Here is a 26,120-nt window from a genome sequence, read left to right on the forward strand (position 1 = left end):
GGTGATTGTAAAATTTATAAAATATTTACAATATATTTATTATTTATCATTTACTTTATGATTTAAATATCAATATAATTTTATTAACAAAAATATTTGTATGAAAAATATTTTAAAAAAAGTCAATCTCATATCAACTATGTAATAATTAAATTGTATTAGCCTAATTAAATGATATAAAATAGTAAATAAATTTTTCTATTAAAAATATAAACTAAAATAAATTTTTTGGTTTATTTTATTATTAAATATATTTTTATATTAATCTTATATAACTTCATATAAGTAATATAATAATACAAAAATTTAATACATAATTATAGAACAAAGTTCAAGTATGTATATATATATATATATATATATATATATATATATATATATATATATATATATATATATGCGGGTATGGGGCAGAATGGGTATTTAGATATCCATACCTGCATTCATCTTCATTAAAATTTGTGAATTTTTACCCACACTCATACACGTACTTATATAACGGGTAAATACCCTACTTATAGGTAAATTTTACAAATGTTCATTAAGTACTTTATCCATTGCTATCTCTAATTAAAATTAATATTGACATAGTTGATGGCCCTCCTCTACCATGTATTACGTTCAAATATAGGATATTAGTTACAGGATATTTAAGTTTACTAAGGTACAAAATTTTCTACCTAAACTAAATACTCTTCACAATCTATTGACAAGAAGATTTGTTGTGAATCTAACTTTAACATACATAAAGAACTGATATGCAACATTTGAAGATCACAATCATAGACTATTTGTATGAATATCCAGTGAGAAGCAATTGTAACTACTATGTTTTGAGAAAACAAGGTAATTTTAGAACTAAAATTGTATGAACATGTAAACCACAATCGTTGCTAGAATGACACCCTTCATGGCCAAGCTCTCCCCAACCCCGATCAGTGGATGGTCAGTTTGGGCTAATTCGAGAATAACAATGTCTGTCTATTCAAAGTCAAAGTTTTAATCTTATAATATCAGGCTAGACTTTTAAGTGTGAGTCAGTTTAGTTAGTAGTTTTAGGAAATCCCAATTGGGCTCTTTTCATTTTACGGCCCAACAAAATGGTAGAACAATAAACGGAGTAGCATTTTGCATTTTCTTTTTCTTTTTTTACATCCTATTAAAAAATTATAAATTTTTATCTAAAATATTTTCTTGATGATAAAAAAAAAATATTTTTTATTTTTAATTTTATTGCAAAATTTGAAGTTTAAAAATATGTCTAAAATTAGTTTCTAGAAATTAAATTTTGAAAGCTTTTACAGAAAAGTGTTTTCAAACACTTAAATAAGGAAACATACGTAAAAAATATTAATTTTGAAAAGTATATCCTAATTGTTAATAATTATGGAAATTAATTTTTGAACGTATAAAAAACTAATTTTAGAAGCTAATGTTTAGAAGTGTAAAATCTTAATTCTCGAATCTTCTTTCAAAAATCGTAAAATTTTATTTCTGAAAACGTATTTCTAAAAAATAGTTAATAATTTCATAAATTAATTTTCTAAAATATGAAAACTTAAATTTTGGGTTAATTAAATTTTAAAGACTTAATTTTAGAATTGGAGAATAATAATTTGAAAACTTATTTTTTAAAATAATTATTAATTCCATAAATTAAATTTTGGAAGTGTAAAATATATATTTTAAAATTAATTTAATTTTACAAATTTATTTTCAAAAGTATAGAATCCTGATTTTAAAAACTCATTTCTAAAAAATATTAATAATTTCAAAAATTAATTTTTAAGTCATAGGATCCTAAATTTAAAAACATATTTTCAAAATAGTGTTGAAGTTAATAGCTTAAGGAAACCGACAAAGAAAAAGTCATTTTTAACACTAAACCAATGTTTTGTAGTGTATTCAATACAGTTGACTGGAAGAAGAATAACGATACTTAAAATGCACTTGCATAAGGTAGTGATTTAAGAACATTGAAACTTAGAAGAATAGAGAGGAAGAACAAAATACAACAACTTAGAAGAGTAGAGAGAAAGAATAAAATATAATAACGACAAAGAGTGAAAATAGAAAAATTATTTTAAGAATTAAAAAATATATGTATAAGTTGTTTAGTTATAGAAAATATAATTTTTACCTTTTATTTAATAATTTAAATATTTTTAGTGATGTTTTATGAAAACAATTATAAAAAAAAAAATTTATTGTGATATAAAAAAGAGTCGCAAAAACAATCCAAAAATCACAAAAAAATATATGAAGAAATAGATTCTATAAAAGGAATTTTTACCCTCCGTTCTTTACGTAAACAATTTGTTACCTTAATACGATCTCCAATTTCTTTTAGGCCCAAAACTAATAGAAATAACATTCGTAATAAAATAAATAAATACATTAAGAATTAAATATCTTTTAATTTTACTTTCTTGTTGTGATTATATTTTTTTTATTAATTTATTTATCGGTCGTAAAATTTTACATTTTAAAAAATGATAATAAAAATAAAATTAAAAAGATAATAATAATAAATATTTTTATCTATTATTGGTAATATTTTATTATTATTTTTGTTATAATTATTAATACTATTAATATTAATTTTATATATCAATATCATTTTATTTAAATTTTTAATATTGTATTTTTAATTCATAAAGGTTAACTATTCTTTAATAATAATAAAAAAAATAAAAATAAGACCAATATAACTACTGTCTGCCATGCTTACACGTAACTTTAAGTTATAAATTTCTAACATTTATATGTATTTAATTTATTTTAAATATTATGTAATATAAATTTATTTTAAAATTAAATTTTATTTTAATTCTAATTAATTAAATAATTATTTTATTAATTAATAAAAATATATATTTTAAATTAAATCTTCTTTTTAATTGATTAAACAATTAGTTTATTAATTAAATTCAAATCAATTTTACTTTATTGATATATCAATTTATATATTAATATATAATATTTTTACCTTCCTACGTTATAAATTATTAAAATTTATAAATAATTATATTTCTTAAGTTGTGTACAACTAAGAATTATTAAAGAAAATTAAATTATATTTTTTAGTTAATTAATTAAATAATTAAGTTTTTAACTACTTAATATTATTTCATATTTGAGATTATATTTTTTGTTTATTTAATTAAATAACAAAGCCTTTAATCACTTAATATTATTTCTCATTTTTGTGCAATGTTTTAGAATATTGTTTTGTGATTTATATTACCTTCCATTATTGTTGTATAAATTGTATGTGTTATTTATAACTTTACACTATCTTAAATCATCCTGTGAAATCTAAAGTTTTTAATTGAAATACTTAAACAATTTTTATAAATTAAATTAGTCTTCTAGTTATTATTTTTCTTTAAGTCCTCACATTTATTTACAAAATAGATGATAATTTTTCTTTATCTTTTAAGATTATTTATCATAATATATATATATATATATATATATATTCATATTATCTTGTATCATATGTATAATACATTATAAAATTATTTAAAATAAATATTATTGTAAATAAATTCGTTTTCAATTTTAGTAAATAGAATTACATAGGTTTAATTTTATTATTGCACCTGAGAGTATGGAAGATCAAAAACTGAAATCAATTAAGCAAAAATGACTTTTCTTCTAAAATATCGATTAAAATTTTTAATAAATAAATTATATTCTTCTTTAAGAATAAAATAATAGAAATCATAGTATTGAAATTAAATAGTTATTTTTAAAATTATAATAAATTTTCTCAATTAATTTGAAATACTTAACTGAACAATAATTCTAAAAATTATATTTAATTTTAAAAATCATACTACTTTTAAAAGTTTTTTCATGCGTTTTTTTAAAACTTTGGCGACAACTTCTTATATTTTAAAAAAAAAAATCGATAAAACTCACTCATCATCCCATCACAAACCCTCAAATGCAACATAATTATATTATTATAAAAAAATTGGTAGAAGGCATGTTAATTATATAAATATTATGATTTTTTTCTTTTCTGTTAGGAAACTTGCAAGTTATCTTATATAAATTTTAAATGGTTCCTTCTCTAAAGCAGGAAGTTTAAAAAGAGAATTAAGGGGGTGTTTCTAAATAATGAGTGGAGATTCATTTTTTAAAACAATTCTCTAATTCATATTCCCATCCATAACCATAAGTCAAACTATAATGCTTTATGATTTAAATAAACAATCTTTGCTTATTGGCTCATTAGTGATGATTGAATTGATAATTTAGATATAAAATGATAGTTTTTGCAACAAAGTAATTTTAGTAATTTTTTAATCACATAAAAAGAATTTTAAATGGGGTTGAGAGAATTAATAGAAAGTTAGCTATTTGATTAATTTAATTAAAAGGATTTGGCAGGATTATCAAAAAAATTTAAAAGAAAAAGATACTTATTAGTTTTATTTTGCTAAATTAAAATAGATTTATCTAGGTGATAGAAATAATAATTTTTTTCACCAACCAGCTAGGATTTAGAGGCAGAGAGATGAAATTGGAAGCATTGAGGGACTGTGATAAAAAGTAGAATTTTTTTACATCTCTAAATATTGTTTTTTAATATTTAAAAACTCTATTTTTAGAGTATGTGATAAATATTTCTTTAGATTTATCTATTTCTTTCCCTAATATTCTTAATATTGAGTTGAAAAATGTTAACAGAGAGATCTCTTTGTATGAGATCAAAGCTCTCTAATGTTTAAGTATCGATAAAGTATATTGGTAATATAATTATTCTTTAAAAAAAATTTAAATTGAATTTAGAAAAACTTATAAGAGAATCAATTAGAATTTTATGAATGATTCGTTCTTACAAGTTAGATTTGGACATCTTTTTCTAATTTGATCTCTTCTAATATTTCTTTTTCATCAATGTGTACTAACTAAAGAATAATTTATGAATCATTTTTTTACTTCTAAGGATAATCTTTGTACATTTATATTTTTATTATTTGTATTGATAAACTAGCTTATTATATTCAATACAAGATTAATTTGGGTAAGTGGAATCCATTCTATTTTAAAAAAAGGAGTCCGAAAATTATAATTATTGACTAATTTTTATTATTGAAGTTTCTTTACCCATATTTCAATTGCTTAAAAATTAATAAGAACAAATTTTCATTTACTTTTCTAGAAGTCTTAATTTTAAAAAAATATTGAATTTTAAGTAAGGAAATTGGTATGAATTGCTCATATAACATTGTTTCTTACTTGGATTCTCTTAATTTTTGCTTTAAGTCTTATTAATAAAATTAAGGAAAAATGTCTAACTTGAAAGTAAATTTTTTTCTTTTATGGATAAAGTTACTATGATTCAATCTTGAATTATAAGTATTTCTAATTATATAATAATAGTTTACTTTATTCTTATTAGATTTAGAAAGATATTACTATAATTTGTAAGAATTTCATTTGAGAGTCTTATATGAGTAAAAAAAAATTGTCATTTAATTTCTTATCTCTTAAGATAAGATTTGATCTATTATAAAAGATGGAGATTAAGTTTTATGAACCTTCAAAAAATTATATAAAAAATATGATTTTTATTTATTTAAATTTAACATAAAAATTTCACTTTTTGAGTCCATTTCATTTATATGTGTATTAAGAATTAAAATTTTACTTTTTAAATAGACATCTAGAAACATATATTATATATATTTATTAAATTATTTACTTTTTAGATACATTATATTTCCTTTATAATTATTTTTTATTATCAAAATTTTTTCTTACTATTTTTAATCTATATAATGATAAATTTTATTTATATAAACCACATTTTTATTATATTTTTACAATCGATAAATATTATCCACAAAACACACACACACATATATTTCCTTTGTAATTATTTTCTTTAATTCTAAATTATGTTTTTTACTTTATATTTTAATCTACATTTTGATGAATACTTATCATCATGTCAAATTTTACATACTCCTGAGTGCACGAGCTGATAAACTAATTATAAAAAAAAATCAACAAATACATTTGCATGTAAATTGAACACATTTTTTCAAGTTATAGAAATATTTTATATAAACTCCATTTCTGAATTGTAATTAACATACAGAGTATATTGTTGCTAGTCCCAATGAACATGCCACAGTGAAATCCCTAGGCAAGAGAAGTGAGATGTTGCGGCTGTGCCTGTGACCGTTGGCTTTCTAACTCTCAAATCGAAACCAACAACACCATCCTCTACCTCCAATCTTCAAACTCCCAAGTCCAATCCTTTTTGCATCCATGAATTCTTCTGGCTACGAATACGATCAACCCCAACCCTCTTCGGTTTACCCTCCTCGCCTCCCAATCGCCCCTGAACCGCCTAATTCTGCTCAACCCTCACAAACCCACAAGCTCAACCCGGTTCAGGGACCGCCAGTTCCCGGTTCCGTTAAACCTGCGGCAGCGGCAGCGGTAGCAGGAGCTCTCCCTCAGCTTGTAGGGAGCGTTGACGGAGTCCGGAGAGAACCGGTAAAAGTGAATCAGATGATTTTTAAGTCTCTAAATTTTTGTTTTTTTCCTTCGTTTGGAAAAAATTATATTGGCTAATTCTTAGAGTATGTGAAGGAACCCTGTTCGATATTGTGTCACCGTAAGTTGGATGGCATTGAAGTAAGTTAAATGGTAGTCTTCGAGGGTTGAAATGTGCGAGTAACAATAGTTGAATATGTGATCAATATTGTATCCACTTTTGGGCTCAATCTTGGAATAGCCATTTTTTCAAATGATATCTTGTGGTATAAATTTTCTGTTCTTTCCTGCCATAAACATAACCTAATATTCATTGTTCTGTCTCCTTGTAGTAGAATTGTATCTCATATCCGTTAAATTAGTGGCGTTTATATGAAAAGCAACATATTGGGGAATGTAATGATTCCTGGTCATAAGTGATATCTCCCTTCAATTTTCACCTGAGTCTAAACTCTATGCAGCTATATATTGACTGATATAGTTATTTGCTTCCTTTTGGCCTTTTTAAAGCTTCTTCTTGAATTATCTTGTAGTTTCACATAAGTTCTTCTGTATTTGCATTGCATAAGATTAAACTTTATTTTCAATGTCTATGTTCTAGATTCTAGATAAATAGTAATGTTGTTTGAAAGAGACAACGAGTTATTCGTTTTTCTTGCTTTATCTCTCTCTCTCTCTCCTATTTATTAATTTCCTTATTAATCAAACCCTTATGAGCAGAGTATACCATAATAGTTTTATTTTTCTTCACCATTCATGTAAGATTTAATGGTCAAGACTTGTTTCTCTTCTAACAGTAAGATAGTTCTTTTAGTTTATGTACTCCAACACTAACACATGGGAGAGTGGGGGAAGAAAAGACATAGCAGCCTTTTTTAATTATATACTTGTGGGATTAAAGGAGTTTATGGGAAGGAAGTCTCCTATAGATTTTTATCATAGATGTTGCAAATAAAGACTTTGGCTAGAAATGGTTGGCATCCAGTATATATGCTCTACCTGCGCTATTTATTACTGTTGCAAGATCAATGAAAAAGGTGAATTGTATTCTATCCAAATCAGCCATGGCTTTTCAGTAAGTTGTGGGAAGTTCCATAGTTTATCTTAAACAATGGCTTGATATAGTTTTAGTCAAGCAAACCATTCTTCAATGTATTTTTGTATTCCTTCTTCATTTGGTTCAGCATAGTTGCTGCTACAGGGAATATCTTGTGCTTTTTAACTTGTTTTTCTTATGACATTTTTTATGCTTTTAGAGATCCTATTCAATACTTGATAGGCATTAAATCAGCTTTCATCTAAAACTTTCACAAGATAGAGTTCTGTGAACTTGGTTGCAGCTCCCTAGAGTGACCAGATAAGGACAATATGTGCATTGTATGAGCTAATAAGTAATTGGGTACCTTTGATGCCATATGCTGCATGGTGGTGGTTCTTTTCTGGTTGCTTTGGAACCAATGTGAGCATTAGGTCATACTTTGCCATTGTTCTCTTCAAAAATAATTGATATGCTCTTTAAATCCATTAACGTTTCTGCATTGTTGGTTCAGTTTTTTGTGTTTGAATGTGACTTGTAAATCTGTTCATGTTGAGCCACTTCTTTTCTAGTTTCTCTAAACTGTCTGGCCGTCTGGCCTGTATAATTAGTTGTTCTGTCACTTCTGTGCCTCAATGTTATGGGAAAGAAAACTTTTCTTTCACTGCTAAGCTTTTTATATACTATTTTTTATTTCATTTCTTTATGCCTTTGTCAGAGGGCTTTTTGTGATGAATTTCAGACTTAGGAATGCATCTCATATTTTTGGGACCTTATGTTGAGCAGTTGTTGAGGATTGTTTGATCAACTGTATCTTTATCTTGAGGCTGATAATATTACCAATGGGGATGGATGTGAATGACTGATGATTAGAAAATTTTGAAGACCTGATCTTTTAGCTCGGATACTATCTTAAAATAATGAAGGAAATCCTTGTTTATCACATGCCTACCAACAAGCAACAGCCTAATTTCCATAAAAGAAAATTTGAATAATTCTACAAGTTCAGGGCTCTTCTTGCATGCATATTTGTTAGTTTCTATATTCTCCTTAAAACAATGTCGATTTATTAGCGAAATCAAATAGACTGGGTGAATTACAGGAATATAAGTTCAATTCATTAATGAATCCTGGAACCAATTGTTGGTAGTAGTCTGCTTTTTTTGAATTTTGGAATGAGCAAACATAAGTGAATTAAAGCATTTCAAAGACATAAAATGTTATAATATGGAGCATTATTCATACTAATTTGGTAGAATTACTGAAAGTTCTCATTCTGGTAAATGTTTTCTTTTACTTTGTCAGTTCTCTTTCCCAATTGACCTTCCCTTATGATTATGGTGCCATTTATGTAGACATTTTTTAATCTTTTCCACCTCAGTCTTGCATTTGTTTTGTAACTGAAATCTGCAACCATATTAATGTATACGGGAGTTCATAGTTGAATACTTATCTGCAGATTGGGCTATCTCAATACAGAGGTAGAGGTCGCAGGGGTGGTCGACAATTTAGAGGTGTTGGGCGTGGCCGAGTGAATCACCCCCATGGTAGGGGACTGAATCACCCCCGTGGTAGGGGACGTGGTAGGGGTGGTAATGGTAGACAGTTCCCATCTCATTCTTCTGAACCCTCCATTTCTAATAAAGCTGACACAGCTGGTGCTGCTGGAGCCACTTCGGTGGTGCAACCATCATCAGTCCCCCGGAAGTCACCATTAACTAATCCAGCACAAATTCCTACTGCATCATTGCAGGTCCCACCATGTAAGTTGTGGTGTGAAATTTGTAAGGCAGAGTGTAATACTCCAGAAATGTTGGAGCAGCATAAGAATGGAAAGCGGCATCGGAAGAATTTGCTAGTGCATGAAGAATTGCAAAGACTCAGAGCTATAAATGGACAACAGGGTGAAAGTATTTCTAATTCTCGATCAAATTTAACAATCCAGCCTGAGAAAGTTCACAATGCTGAAGCTACAGCTGATAATCACAAGGCTGAAACTGAGGTTTGGAATAATGTGGGAGGAAAATCTGATGTTCAATCTGAAGAGCTTCAGGAGGAACCTGGAGAAAAAGCTGTTGTACTGGGACATGGTTTCAAGCGTAAGATGAGAGGAGAGAGGGGAGGTAAATACATGAGGAGTAATGATGGGTCAAGAAAACCAAGGGAACTTCCAAAACCTAGGCAGGTTACATCTTTCATATGTGAGTTGTGCAATGTTAAATGTGAGTCCCAGGTTGTCTACAATAGTCATTTGACTGGGAAGAAGCACTTATCAAATTTCAAGCGTGTCCATGGACACCAAACTTTGAATGGAGAAGCAGGGATCCAACCACCTCAGCCATCTGACATCAATGCTCTGACAAATTCAAATAATTTTCCAGTACAGCAAGGTATTGGTGATCCACAGGTCCTTTTGGCTCAGCTCCTGATGACTGTGCTATCAAGAGTCCCAGTACTAGCAACAGCACCACCAGCAGGTCCGGTGGCTGCTCAGTTACAAGTGCCCCCTTCAGTGGCTGGATCAAGCCATGAACCCCTTTCTCAAAATTTAACTCAGACACAAGTCTCAGATTCATTACCACATTTTGAGAGTGAGAATCCTACAGGGGAAACAAAAAATCAGATGTCATCTAGCTCACTGTAATAAGTGCAACATTAAAACTGCAGATGGAGGATCGTCAACTGAAGAAACTGTGCCAAAACTTTCCCAGCATAGTTCTGTTATGACCCCAGCAAAAAACCTGGTTGCCGCTGCAAATACCCAAGTACCTACATATCATGAAGCTCCAACATCATAGACATTTAGCAGGGCCAGAGAAGATCCAATCATTTTTTGTTTCTCTTCCAGTCCAGGATTTCATTTTGCAATACTTTCATGTGCTTTTATTAAATATTTTAACGCATTTTGAACTGACACAGATAGAGTTCCCATGCCTAGGCACCGCAACATGACCATTATACAGATGTCTTAAAACATTATCCCTAATCTTTGCCGGAAATGCTTTATGAATTGCTGTTGAGGATGTTGGGTATACTTGCCAGAAATCCATTCCTGTGCTGCAACTCTTTCAACGCGCTTAGTGACTGTTGTACATGTATACCTAGCTGAAGTAGCGGCAAGTCGGCAACACTATTAATGTTCCAAAGTGGCCGGACAAGAGTTTGCTAAAGCGGCAGTATATTAACCTTTCAAATCTCTTTTACAATATTAGTTTCTAAGAAGTATAAAATTATCACTAAATTCAAATAAAAAAATAATGATAATTCTACATATTTAAAAGATTAATTTAATTAAAAAAAATATGTAAAGGGTTAATACTATTTTTGAAGAAAAGTTTAGAAATCAAAACCTTTTAAGAAATAAATTGAGAATTTATTATTTTTAATTATGAAATTTTTTTCTTAAAACGTCGATTTTAACTTTTAACAATACACAATGATTAAATATGCCTTAAGTCACTCTTATGCTTCTAACTCAAAGACCAAGTCAAAGACCAAATTAAGCTTAAGCGTGTGTCCATTAGTAAATTCTGAAATCTAGGAAAAGGCCCATAAATCACCTTTTCCATCTTCAACCAACGAATCGTTTGTAGTTTTGATCTTTAGATAAAACACTTCATATTTTTAAAATGTAGTATCAAATCATGGGCAGTGAAGGGAGTCAAGATCAGCGTGAAGTTTTTGAAGAAATTTAATCATGTTCAAGAGAGACGCTGCCGGGATGGAGGGACATAGTTCTTGTCATACAAGTGATTTGAAGAAAATGTTGTGTCTGATATAAAAGCCCTTACAACCTGACTGAATGGGTTGCTAAACTGATGTTTTTGGGATGAAAATTAATGAAAAGAATTTGTAAGTTTATGAAGTACGAAAGGGAAGAAAGATTTGAGTAAACATATAAGTAAGGAATTTTATTGAGTTTCTATGCTTGTAAGCTTGATGCCGCATCCCATTTTTATAGTCATTCATGCAAATGCAAACAAAAGTTATATTTATTATATACATAAAAAGTAAGAAAACTTTTGTCAAATAAGAGCAACAAATTTCAAGCTTTAGCTAAAAATGCTATTCTAAGAGGAGAGCATACATTTCTTCTTATATAGTTAATACATCCATTTTGTTGCATATTATTGGAATTAGTGCATTGATCTTTGCAAAAAACTTGGTGACTCTAGTTGGGGAGTTCCAAGCCATAAGTCATTATGATGAATGGTTTTGATTATGTCATATCTTTTGGGAACACACAATCTTTAATTACAGGGCATTTGTAATCGATTATAAGAGAGATTGCAAAATTAAGATCCTTTTTGGACTCAATGTAATCAATTACACATTTATGTAATCAATTATTGTGCATGTTTAAGTGATAGAAGTGGACTTCTCTCTCTTTCCACTGGTGAATTTTCTCTTTCCTCTTAACGTCTCTCTCTTTGATTTCTCTCCTGTTTCTCAACCAAATTTAGTCAAAAACAACTTCTAAATTTGTCATCTTTGCTTCCTCTACAAATCTAACTGAATAGTTTTCACCAACAGTCCTCTTAAATGGCTAAATCATCTAGGGTAGTCTCAAAGAGAAAAAAAAAAAAAAAAACAGTCACCACTGTCGTTGTTGCTACCTCTACTATCACTTTCAAGTTGCGGCTCCAACCCCTTCTTTCTCATTTTTAAGCATCTCTACATATTTCTCTAATTTGGCTCAATAAGAGAGGTATTTTGAACCCTTTTAGTCTAGAGATACCTTGGATCCTAAATATTTAGATGAAAGGTTTTTTAAGTTCAAAATATTGACTACTATCAAGTTTTCACAATTAGGATCTGTTGAAATTCATGACCATAAAAAAACATCATTTTCCAAATTTGATTAGCTTATTCTACTGTACTTTAGAAATTCGTGATGGGTCCATTTATTCTAAGGTCAAGAAGGTTCCAATTGTTATTGATTAGGGTCTAGTTTATAATATGACTAGATTGAGTTCTGATGGGGAATCCTTTGAGGGTTTTATTGTTGATGATTGAAAATTGGATTACTCTAGTTTTGATGCACGCAAGATGATTTGTGTTGAAGGGGCTGATATTTTTGGTCATTTACTTGCAGGATCCATTAAATTTGATTGTCATGTGATGCATTATATATGTCACATTTTGCATCCTCAGCTTACCAATCTTGCACAACCAACTGATAAAGATATTATTTTGATGTGGGCTTTGTTAATTGGTTGCCAAATCAACTAGGCTCATCTTGTGCGATATCGTATGCAAAAAGCCCTCAAGGCAAATGCGTCACTCCCATATGGTCACTAGATTACTATGATATTGGGGTACTTTGATGTTTTGTTATTTGATGAGCATTTTGTCAACGTTCAACATCTTATGCTATTGGTTCTAGTGCAATTTCTTCCTTCAATTATAAAAAGAATCATCTTAATCAATGGATTTACAAGAAGGATTTTCAATATGATGGTCAAGTGGAATGCACTTGATCCCCTTTGTGTATTTTCGCTTTGGATCCATTCTCTTCCTCCATTTCTGAATTTCTCTAAGTTGCTTGCCTTTTGTGTTTATGTTGAAGAGCAGTTCAACTTTCTTGGTTCTCACATGGATTAGTTTGAGGGTGATATGTGATTGATTCGTCATCACCATGGTATTCATGATGATTCTTTCACTAGTGATAAACCATAGCCTTCTACTTTTATTTAGTTTCTTGCTCTCATTCTCACTTTAATTATTTTGTATGTGTCTTGTATTTGGATTTTGTTTCAATTATATTTTTGATTGATTATTAGTTATGAGCTATAGTTGAGCTTATAACTTTAGATTTATGCTTGCATGTGGAATGAAAGACTGGATTTTTAACAAGATATATAACACTCTGACTATCACTAAATAATGGAGAATCATTCTATTCTTTTCCTAATTCTTGGAGAAAATTCTTTGGCCATAACATCTATTTGGCTGCTTTTAAGATAGCCACATACTCGGCTTCAATGATTGAGAGAGCAACTCTACTTTGAAGTTTAGACTTCTAACTTATAATAGTACCACCCAAGGAAAAAATGTAATATGTGCTTTTTCTACCATCTAAATCTCATCCCGAATCTGTATATGAGAATCCTATAAAGTGAGATTGCTTTTGCCAAAATACAAATACATTTATGAAGTGTCCTTCAAATATCTCAGTATTCACTTTATACCTTTCCAATGCTTCTTTCCAGAATTTGATAAGAACCTATTAATAACTCATCTTGCACATGCTATGTTAGATTTGGTACACACCATAGCATACATCAAACTTTCTACTGCTGACATATATGATACTCTTGATATGTAACTTTCTTCTTCATCTAACTATGAAGATTACTTCTTTGAAAATTTTAAGTGAGTTCCTAAAGGGGTATTTCTGGTCTTGGCATCTCTAACATTAAACCTATTAATTAATTTTTCTTTATATTTCTTCTAAGATAACTTCAAAACACTTTTTGATCTATTTCTGAATACTCTTATACCGAGAATTTATTTAGTTGAACTAAGATCCTCCATCTCAAAGCTTTCTGTCAAATGATGCTTCAACCTGTTAATTTCTCTCATACTAGACCTTGCAATCAACATGTCATCAATATATAAAGTAAGAATAACATAATTATTAACATACTTTTTGACATAGTACTAATGATCTGTATCACATATGTGAAATCTACAGTTGCTTATTAACTTATTCAACTTTTTATACCATTGTCTTAGTGCTTATTTTTCAAGCCATACAAGATTTTGTGAAGCTTACATACAAGATTCTCCTCACCTAGAACTTAAAAGCCTTCTAGTAGTACCATATAAATGTCTTCCTCTAAGTCACAATGTAGGAATGCAATTTTAACATCTAACTACTCCAAGTGAAGATTTTCTGCAGTAACAATACTCAAGATAACTCTAATGGAATCTTGACTACAGGAAAGAAAATTTCTATGAAGTTAATTGCTTGTTTTTGTTGAAACCCTTTTTACTACAAGTCTCGCCTTATATGTTCTGCTGTCATTAGGTTCTTCTTTCAACCTATGGACCACCTATTTTACAAGACTTTCTTTCTTTTTGGTAACATGGTTAATGACCATGTTTCATTCTTTTGAAAGGATGTCATCTCATATTTTATTGCTAGCTCCCACTTAATAGAGTCATTTCCCTATATGACTTTAACAAAATATTCTAGCTCACCAGCATCAATTAATTACAAATAATGCAATAAAGGTGACATACTAGCATGAGCCTTCAAGGGATCTTACTAGGGCTAACCCCCAATTTCAACTTTGAATTTCTTCCCTAACTTTGGAAAGCTAATTTTTTGTTATTTTCTAAAGATACAGTGATCACATACTCAAACATCAATTAGCTTCAAACTTGATAGTTTACCCTTTGATATCATGAGCTTCATTCCTCTATCACTCTTGTGCCCAAGTGTTCAATGCCTGGTGTGTAAAAACTAATCACTGGGCAAGTGTACCCGTTGTCGAAGTAATATTATTAAAATTAAAATTAAAGTACCAAGTGTCGTATCTACAGAGACTGTTATTAAGAAACTTTTCTTTAATTGCATAATTGTTAATAAATATGAGAAATAAACCTTGTTGATGAAATTGCTAAAAGTAAAAGAATAATAAATTAAAAGGAACAGATATTCTAGTGAAAATAAATTATAAAAAATTATGACTAAAGGTATTCAATGTAAAAAGGCAAGTATCTAGACTGTAAATCCCCCTAAGTGTCCAAATAACTGAAATTCTTCTTCAACTACTTAGTTCCAAACCCTTATCGCTGCAGAAAATTCTAATTTAAATCAATACCTTTCTCAAGGATAATGATTCCTAACCCTCAGTTGATTAATCGGAATCTCTTCCTTAATTAATACCCCTAGGTTGCATTAAGTTCATTATGAATTCCATAATTAGGGTTAATCATAATACAAAAAACTCACGTCTTTCTATCTCTAGAAATACATTCAAGTCTTTTTAATTGAGCAATGTTAAATTCATGCAAGAATTTTACTCAAATTCAAACAAGAAAACAAGATAGAAGAAAATTGATACTACTCAATTAAACCCAAGAGAAAGGAACATGAAATAGCATTAGAAGAATTTCAGAAAATTTAGTCAATTAGGATTCATTACGTCTAGATACTCAAAGGAAAGTTAGAACCTAAACATCTTGAAATTAAAATTACAAAAGAGATGAATTAAAACGCTTGATCCTATCCTCCTGCCGTCTCTGAGTCTTTCGTCTCCAAAAATTGCCTCCCTTTTAGGTTTGAGTTCAGTTCTCCTTTTATAGGAATTATCCTAAGATTAATTTTCTCGCAAAAGTTAAATTTCTGATGCGCGTAAAAGTACACGCCCAAGTACATGGCCATGTACTTGGCCGTGTATATCTCTTTTTTCTAATAGATGCCTTTCAAAGCTTTCCATAAAAGTACACGCTCATGTACACGGCCATGTATCTGGCCGTGTACATCTCTGGTCTTGATGATACACTTCAATTGACGCGACCAGTGAGATACACGCTCATATACACGGGCATGTACTTGCCCGTGTATATCTCTGGTTTCTTTTTCTTCAATTCTCGACATCTTTAAGGCTTTCACTTCTTGATCCTTTTTCCTGAAATATGAATAAAATGAAATTAATAATAGTAAATTTTCTCAATGAATAGCTTAAAACTCTCAATTATCATTCATGAATTATAATGTAGGATCAAGTATAGAAAGCATTTATCAATGCCATAAAGTGTAACTGTTGACAACTTGAGTAACTGCTATTAGATCTTCATCTACAATCATGTAAAGAGACCCTCACTTCTTTTCATGAGCTATAACCAAATTTCCTTTCATTACCTTGTAAGCCCCATCTCCAAATGTGGTGTAATGTTCCTCATCATCAAGTTGCCCTATAGATATTAATTTTCTCTTTAAGATAAGAATATGTCTAACATTGTGCAATGTTCACAGGGTCTCATTAGAGGTTCTAATGTCAATATTATATTTTCCCTCAACATCAAGAGATTTTCCATCTACAAGGTAAACCTTCCTAAACTTTCTAGAAACATAGTTAGATATTAGTTTTATAGAAGGAGTAGTGTGAAATGATGAATCTGAGTTCATAACCCATAAGTCAGTAGGACTATCCTGTAATGCCTTTACTTTATTATTCAAATTGTGTAATAATTTAGAATGAAAGAAGGAAAATAAAATGATTTTTTATATATTTATAGCGTGAAAATTTGACAAAAATTAAAACTTTTGCTTTCATTATTCAACTTATGAAAATGCAAAGATATTTGAAACAACATATAATAAACATTTACCATTATATTGTAATTTGCTAAATAAATTTATACTTGAATATTAATAAAATATACATATATTTATTGGATTCCTACTTAAAAACAAAATTTTATATTTATATATCATGATTCCAAAAACATACATTAGGACTTCATTTATATAATTACAAAATCAAATAATCTAGATCCTAATGAGCAGTGTACTCTCACACCAAAAATCTTGAGAGTAGGGTCCTAATCATCATCATCAAACCAACCTTCTATCTCTTGCAGCTCTTCTGGTGTCAGGTCTTCATCATAGAAATCTCTGTCGTCGGCAATGACCTCTATACCAATTATTTGTTCTCCAGTGAAATTGACAGGTCTTCCAAGGAGGTTGTGATCATGGAAGGTATACACATAGTTCATAGCATCAGGTGTCTGCACTGTCCCTCTATATATTACAGGCTAAGGGTGTGATATATTCTGCCACTAGTCAGGTACCTACTTTGATCTCTAAGGTGAAAATATCATTGGACTTGTTTTCACCATTTATTAGAAATTTACTGTGGCAGACATGCTTTCATTCCCTAAATACATACTTTACTCTACTATTTACAATCCACTCAGTTAGCCTAATGGGTTTCTGAGGGGTGGTCATCCTAGTTTCCTGAAAAGATTAGTAAGGATGAGTTATTTCTTCACTACTAAAACATAACAACATGATAGTTTGAATCTTTCATCATGTAATGCAATCTGCCACTCAGTTATATATATATATATATATATATATATATATATATTCACTTTCTCATGTACTGTGGTCAAAGTCAATCGTTGCCTCTAACCTTTCATGAGGTCTTATACATATAGGTAAATGGTTGTTGGTTAGCCCATGCATATGGATACAACGTATACAATATTAAGCCCATTAGCAAAGTATAGTCAAGAGTGTTAATTAGAAAATGAGTGTGAGGCCACATGATGCATTCACTTACAGAAGATTGTGTATACACATCCAAATTTCATTCACCACCCTACATTTCTCCCAAATTTTTACAATTAGCTCCCTCTTCTATATTCCAGTGTATCTTTGTAACCATTCGCACCAACTCCTTTCACCATCTTTTTATTAATAATACATTTTCCTCTACTCATTTCTCATTATTTAGTTAAACAGATCTTGCAGGAGGTCAAACACCTCCAGACTTAGCCCAAATCATGTATTTTTAAATAAATACAATCTAGTCATTCAAAGAACAACCAAACATGCATCATCAAGTCCATTAACTTAAGTAATCAACCAATAATCTCATTCAAACATATGTTTCTAAATAAAGGAGTACATAATCACACACACATAAGCAAAAAGTGTATTCAACATTTTAATGGCAGGATAAAACCCTCCTTGGCTTTGATTCTAACCTTTCTGGCTACTCCTTCCTCTACTGTTAGTATTCAATACTAAATTGGAAGTAGGACTAGAAGGTTCCTCTGATTCTCTCTTGCAAATGTTTGTGTTTAAAATCAAGTCATAGATGTCATCGAGTTTTAACTTGTTATTCCAGGCATAACTATAGTAATAGTTGTAGCCCAACTATTTGAAAGAGATAATAATAGAATCAATGCCTTCACCTCATCATCAAACATGATTTGCACTAACACCAATTGGATAAGAGTTGTATTAAATTTATGAATGTGATCAGTCAAAGAATTATCTTCTTCTATCATAAGGTTGAATAACTGACGCAACAAATATATTTTATTGGCTGCAAATGGCCTCTCATACATATTTATGCTTTTATAAAATCTGCAGTGGTCTTCTCCTTCACAATGTTGAACACAACATTCTTGACTAGTATTTATCTAACCAAACCATTGCTTTGTTGCTTCTAGAATCCAAAGTCTCCACCATCAAACTTCTCAACAGTATCTTATAACACATTACAAAAAATAAATTTAACTCTAATTAAATAACATAATCAACATTACCTTATTTTTGCACTCATGTTTTAAACTTTTCAAAAAATACAATTGAAAACTAACGAACTAAAAAGCTCTTTTTAAATGAAGGGAGCTCAATAGATGGTGATCCCAAAAAGAATTAATGATTTACAATTATATGCCAATAAAGCATGGCCAAAATTATTTTTGATGTCACTCATGATGTGATGTTTTATTTTCATAAGATGTATTTTTTTTAACTATAGATAAATTTAGAAGAGTATTTCAATAATTTATTTCAATAGTTTTTTCATATATGCTATCAAAATAATTTTTTAGCAGTGAAGTATTTTGCTACTCACTTGTTGAAGATTTTGTTATTTTCTTTTTCCTTTTCCTCTTTTAATCTTTTTCAAAATTGTTTTAATGCATTGAATATTTTGTTTCATGATTATTTTTATTTTTATTTGACTTAGTTACAATATTTAGTCGATATAATCTAGACTCTGTAATTTAGGTTTTTGTAAATCCTTTTAGTTAATTAAATAGCATTACTTTAAAAAATAAGCAAATGCAGTCCCTTCATCAATTTATTTACTTAAAACTCTTATATTTTCATTTATTTTAGTTTAAATTTTATCAAATTGAATTGATTATATAAAATTTTAATCAAAATGTAAGAAAATCTAAAAAGATATTTCTTCAAACCCTAATTCTCATCATAAAATCTTTCTAATCTTATCAAACTTTTGCTAATATTTTAGACTTTTAAATATTTAAAATTATTTTATATCACAAATACATAAAAAAAAACTCTAAAAATTGGGTAAAAATATAATAATATCGGAGTTTTAAGTAGAACAAAATTAATGAAGGGATCAAATTTACTTAATTTTAAAAGTAAAAGTGCTTATTACAGAAATTAAAATTTGACATTTCTCAAATAATAGAGGCTAAAAGTGCAATTAATTTTTATTTTATTTTTTAATCATCAAACTTTACTAATTGTTCATTATGGGCTGGCGACATCTGTCTTTGTTCAACGATAGTTGGAACATCTAGTGTCATTATATTGAATTGAAATGAAAAGCAAGCAAAAGGAAGGCATATGTATCATCATGTTTGTTTACATTACCGTACACAATCTCGTGTATAGTTACGAGTGGTGTGAATATAATAAAAATAAAATAAGGAAAAAAGGCACGTAGATGTTCTTGCTCATGTTATAGCAGCACTTTTCATGAAACCGAAAGCGTAGTTTTCATGTTAAATCTTGTTGATGAAGCGATAATATGTATAATTGTATTAACAAATTTAAATACACAAGGCCTAAACATGGGTGGTGCCTGATGAGATAAGCAACTAGAAAAGTAAAAGCCATTTTCTATGAGTGAGCAACATGCTTCCAAAAATACAAAAGCTAGGAGGCAAAACAGCAACCACCCTTCTTTCCACCGGCATCCATCTCCTGGGTAACAATTATTCTGCTTCCCATAAGAAGCCCTGCATTCCCATTGGGATCTGCATCATCATTGGCAGTGAGTGATTTCTTCGCATGAATCCGATATATCTGAGTTAGAATAGTCAAAAAGCACGTTTCAACATTAGTGGACTCAAGTGCTGATGTCTCCATAAAGAATAGGTTCTCTCTTTGTGCAAATTCCTCTGCATCTTCCGTTGGCACTGCTCTAAGGCTTCCCAAATCACACTTGTTGCCAATTAGCATCACCACAATGTTTTTGTCAGCATGACCTCTCAACTCCTCTAACCACCTTACCATGTGGTCAAACGATTGACGCTTAGTCATGTCATAAACTAACATTGCCCCAACAGCACCTCTATAGTATGCACTAGTAACTGCTCTGTACCTGAAAGACAGATCAATACCATTGTTGTTGGACTAATAATCAGCCCCCAAGTACCATTGTGCCAAGACTCAAGCAATATGCTCTTCAATAGTCACAGACTGGAAACGATAAAAGTGCATATGCTAATCACGTCCCAAACAAGTTCATTTCAAAATCAGCGAGTTGTATTGTATTGTATGCACCCCTTCATTAAGATATTAACATCCACTCATTCAATCGTCAGCAACCAACTTTCTCACACAATGTCACGTGAAAAAATACTACCAATTTTGCATGTTTGTGTCATTCCTAAACCAACCCCCACGAACAGTTAAGACTCGTATATTTTGTTTAGAAAGACAGGGAAATGCAAAACGATATATATATATATATATATATAGAATATGTTTGTTTGTATTTTTAAAAAGAATTTTCTCTTTTTAAAATAAAAAAATAAGTGTTTTTTTGAAATTCTGTAAACCGTATGTTCTTGAAATTCTTACGTAGAAAGACAGGAAAGCAATGCAACAAACATCACTAAATTTTAATGGAACAAGTTGATGTGCATATGAAGTCCTAGATAGTAATCCTTACCACGTTATCCTATCCAACAAACATCATTAAATTTTAGTTAAACTATGTCCAAATTTTAATTAACATAAACATTTTTCTGACTATGTAAGGACTATTCCTGTTCATACCCTAGAAAAACAGCCATTTCTGCAGTCTCTTAAATAACGCCTTGATCGAATTAAATCATTATCATCGAAGAAAAAATAAAGGCTATAATTAAATTATCTTGGCAAAAGTTATAAGTACCTTTCTTGGCCAGCGGTGTCCCATATCTGAGCCTTGACGGTCTTGTTATCAATGATGAGAGTTTTAGTCTGAAACTCAACCCCAATGGTTGCCTTAGAATCGACGCTAAATTCGTTTCTAGCAAATCGTGCGAGAAGTTGAGTTTTGCCAACTGCGGAATCACCGATCAACACCACCTTGAACACGTAATCAATCTTCTGATTATAATCCCCGTACAAATTCGAATTCCTCATAATTCCCTAACCGATTCAACATGCATCAAACTTCAATTAACCTCTATATAATTGGATCATTCATCATCCTTTCGTTAATTAATTGATCTCAAAACCAATGCCAATAAGGGAACAAGAAATTAGAAGATCACGGAAATTGGGCGTGATGTGATGAAATCGGAGAAAGAAAATGAAGGGCAAATTCTTCCTCCTTTCTGGATGTATCTGATTTTTCTTGCATTACACGGAATAATTGTTATATATTGAGATCATTAAATGGAATGACCCCCATTATTAATAAGGTACGAAAGAAATTAACACAATTGATATTAAATTTTAAAAAAGATTTTTTTTTATGTGCAACTATAAATTCAAAATTGGAGAAAGAATTTTCTTTTTAATAAAGAAAAGGGAAGGAGGGAAGAGGAGAGTTTACTTTTTACAAAATATTAGAGTGAGGTAAATAATTGAACAAGACGTGCTATTTTTAAAATAACTCTTCTTCTTTCTTATTGTCCTCTCATCGAAGGTTATATTATTATTAATGTAACGCTTGATTAGTTACATTAACAAAAGTAGATTTAGTTAAATTAAGCATCAATAATCAATGATTATATACAAAGGAGCATTAATAATATATTGTATAGTCATCCGAATTATATACATAACAAATATACTAAATTTCTTGCATTTAATCTAAAATAAATTTCTCATATCATATAGGAATAATAATATGGGACTAAATATATATGTACAAGAAAACAGTTTTAATTTAAAAAGCTCCCAAAAGATGTTCCGAAATGTGCCAATGGAGCCAGCAAGGAGCAAGAGATTACTATGAAACATGAATTCAATCTAAAACAATAGATCTTGGTTATGTAGCATCTCAAAAGAACATGCATCATAAACCCAGGTAGATCTAATTCATAAATATCTGTCCAATAGGTCATGTTTTACTTTTATATGATAAATGCAGAGACATCCAAACAATAGAGGTGATTATATTTATAATTTTAATAAAATTAGGGTACACATTCCAAATCGGTACAATATAAACTAACAACAATTACCAATAATAAATAGTAACAGTAACGCACAACAGTAAATAATGAGAAATAAAACAATATCCACACGCTCGTCGTTAATCTCTCAGATTTTTTTTCGTAAAGTTGCAATGCAAGGCATGGGTCCAATGTCATGCCTAAATTCGTTTTCTAAAATGTTTGAAATAAAAAAAATTATTTATTGAAAATTGAGCTATTTTAAAATAGAGTAAAATTATAAAAATGTTTGTAGATGAATGAAAAACTTACTTAACATTAAATTTTGTCAGAGATGAAGTATAGAAAGTATGCAAATAATTTACAAAAAAATAATTCATATAAAAGAAAATTACAATTTAGATGTTACATTATATAGTTTGGTAAACTGTTAGAGAAGTTTTTATAAGAGGAAAAAATTAATATTAAAAATCAATAAAGTTTTTATTATAAATAATTTATACTTTTTTATTTTTTTTTATAAGCTTTCTTATTTAAGTTCTTTAAAATTTGAGAAAATAAGTTTTTTTTTTAATTTATGAGAGAAAATGCATTCACTTTTTATATATGTTTTTCTCTATAAAGACTTGTAAGTTTGTGCAAACTGGAACTATATCATTATGATAAGAGTCATACTCTTATAAAATAAAATCTTCAAGGTAAAGTAGAGCTCTTCACTCTTTCAGTCTCTTGTCGATCGCTTGTTTATCAACTAGAGAAACAGATAGAAACAAGCAGACAAGTAACAACAGAATATAAGAAACAAATAAACATGGAATGAGATGCAAATCCATGTTGAATTTCAGATAACAAGTAACAATTATGTTTAACTAAGAAATTTAAAATACACAAAACATAATAATAAATTTTAAAATAATCATAAATAATAATCGTAGTAGATCTACAATAAATGCAAAATTATGGATCTAATCAGAAAACAATAATAAACCATAACACTCTACCATTGATTTTAATAGTAGTCCACAAAAATTAGGTTAGTATAATTTGATATATCAACACAATGACAATCAGGTAGTTAGCCTAAGTACTAAGTAACACATGGTTTTGCACAACAACAAACCCTAACGTCCAAGGAGTGTACTTATTACTACTTCTCAGTTTCACTTGGGCGCAATCTAATCTCACATATTCACGTGTATACATGCAACAAATATTAGAAAAACTCATCGCTAATTATTATTATCATTTAAGAATAATTTTTAATAAAGCAAGATTAAAAACAACAAAGAATACAATTTCTACTATTATCTTTCACAGTAACACATATTCTGCACATAAACATTTGTAAATGCATTATTTTAAATCTTTCAAAAATATAATTTTAATATCTTAAGGATATTTTTATCATTAAATAAATATTGAAAGTTATTTTAATCCTTCAAAAAGTAATTAATTTTTAATATTATTTTAAATTATGATTTAACATTTATCAATCATAATTTTTCTATAATTGTGAAAGCTTATAAGAAAGTTTAAACCACTGTTACAAAACTATAAATGCATTTATTTAACTTAAAACGTAAAAATAATTACAAAATAAAAAGCATGATCATATAAAACCTAATCCTTTAGAACTTCCAATTTCAAGCTCAAATCTATATCAATTTTAGGGATTAAGAGTTTATATATTCACGAAAATTTAAAAATTATAACAAATTTCAATTAAAAAAAAAACTTTTCTCCACTTCTATTTTTTTTAATTTTTTGGTGTTTTCTTGAAATTTTTTTTTTTCCTTTCTTAAATCTTTTATCTCTCTTGTTGGTAAGTATTAATTATGATTACTTTTACTCAAATTTTTGCTTATTTTGGTGTAAGTATAATAAGACTTTATGTTGAATAAAACTAAAATATTCGTCCAAGTCCCACATAAAAAATTTTAAAGAAGTGAGAGTTAGAAAAATATTAAAAATATGAGATTTTATTTTTAATTTACTTATAAAACATGTAGTCCTTTGAGCGCATTAGAACTTTAGTGGTTGTATGCAAGACAAATCTTTGCAATTTTGGCCTTCTAAAATTATAAATGAGATGATTTGTAATTTTATCGAATAAAAACTTAATAAATTTGTATCGAGAGTTTGTGGACATATAAAAGAGGTGTTGTCGTTGCTAAAGTTGCGTGTTCTTTTCTTCTCTTTTTATGTGAGTGATTTTACTAATAAAGAATGCAAAATGTTCCACTCTCTCTCTCTCTCTCTTCTCTTTTTTCTAACAGTCGTATTAGAGTTGATGATTTGTTTATGTAATCATATTATAGGAAGGTTCTAGCCAAAGATGTGAACAAACAAAAGAGAAGTAATTGAAGAAAAGCTATTCCTTTTATAAGTTAAAGAAAAATTATACTAGTTGATGAATTTAATAATAATTGAGAATTGCGAAAGAATTTAGAAGACTAAAGGGAGAGTTATTGCTAAAGTGAAGGAATGTGAGACTTTGGATCACTGGTATAAAAATGACCTTCTATATTAGTTAAAAACAACATTTTACATTGATTGTCCAACTAATGTACAATCGATGTAGTTAGTCATTATATTATATATATATATATATATATATATATATTATATATTTTAAAACTGATGTAGAATTCTACATAAATTCTAAATGCAATCAATGTATAATCTTTATTTTTTTAATATATTTTTCATTTTATATTATATCTTAGACCTAACTAATAAATAAATTCAAAAATAATTCTATAACATTTAATTATAAGAAAAAATATTATGTACAAATGAATAATTTTATATAATGTAAATTCAATAGTTTATAATATCTACAAAATTTTTTAAGAATTTCTAATGTCTAAAACAAAATTGGCATAGTGCCTTCGAATGAGGCCACAAATTACAAAAAAAAATAAACTTTCTATACTATAAAGTTTTAAGTATGTAAATGTGTGTGTATATATACTTACTAAAGCCCATAAATATGTAATGGTTGTTATGATGACTATATCATCATATGCCTCATCACATAATATTCATACTCTCAACTCATTTTTTATTTGTGTGACTAAAAGAAAAATAACAGGTATTTAATATTAGACTATAATAAGTAATTGATTTAAAATTTAAAAAAAATTAAATATTGAACAAAAAGGGAAATTAAATGTAAAGTGACAGATCTATGTAGACTTTTTTTTTTTCATAACATGCTGACCCTCTAATACATTGCATACTTCTATACATCTATTCATGATAAAGTTACCATAAAAGTTAATTAGGTGATCATGTGATATATATAATATGTAAAATAATTTATAACAAGTATACTTATATACAATTTGATATTATGAATACATATTAAATTTAAAATAACAAAGATGTAAGGAATTATTGAAAGAAAGTATACCTGATCAGTAAGAAAATGAAT

The 26,120-nt window shown here is 28.8% G+C and overlaps 2 protein-coding genes across 2 annotated transcripts; one reads left to right on the forward strand and one right to left on the reverse strand.

Moving 5' to 3' along the window:
• The first annotated feature begins 6,112 nt into the window (after positions 1 to 6,112).
• LOC113849925 lies at positions 6,113 to 12,118 on the forward strand. Its single transcript, XM_027480176.1, has 2 exons — positions 6,113 to 6,522; positions 9,018 to 12,118. Exons 1-2 carry the CDS (start codon positions 6,292 to 6,294, stop codon positions 10,200 to 10,202), a joined length of 1,416 nt encoding a protein of 471 aa, XP_027335977.1. The 5' UTR covers positions 6,113 to 6,291; the 3' UTR covers positions 10,203 to 12,118.
• Positions 12,119 to 20,225: 8,107 nt separating this feature from the next.
• LOC113848969 (ras-related protein RABA4d-like) lies at positions 20,226 to 21,704 on the reverse strand. Its single transcript, XM_027478438.1, has 2 exons — positions 21,472 to 21,704; positions 20,226 to 20,673 (listed from the first exon to the last, which is right to left on the reverse strand). Exons 1-2 carry the CDS (start codon positions 21,702 to 21,704, stop codon positions 20,226 to 20,228), a joined length of 681 nt encoding a protein of 226 aa, XP_027334239.1.
• Between the last annotated feature and the right edge of the window lie 4,416 nt (positions 21,705 to 26,120).

This window comes from Abrus precatorius, unplaced genomic scaffold (genome assembly GCF_003935025.1).
Source record: "Abrus precatorius isolate BTA unplaced genomic scaffold, Abrus_2018 Scaffold9, whole genome shotgun sequence".
NCBI lineage: Eukaryota > Viridiplantae > Streptophyta > Magnoliopsida > Fabales > Fabaceae > Abrus > Abrus precatorius.

Bases quoted from the DNA above. Each gene is read 5' to 3' on its own strand.
- LOC113848969 (XM_027478438.1), bottom strand. From the start codon at position 21,704: ATGAGGAATTCGAATTTGTACGGGGATTATAATCAGAAGATTGATTAC. The intron at 20,674-21,471 runs GTACTTATAACT...TCTGTCTTTCAG, and splicing joins GACACCGCTGGCCAAGAAAG to GTACAGAGCAGTTACTAGTG.
- LOC113849925 (XM_027480176.1), top strand. From the start codon at position 6,292: ATGAATTCTTCTGGCTACGAATACGATCAACCCCAACCCTCTTCGGTT. The intron at 6,523-9,017 runs GTAAAAGTGAAT...ACTTATCTGCAG, and splicing joins ACGGAGTCCGGAGAGAACCG to ATTGGGCTATCTCAATACAG.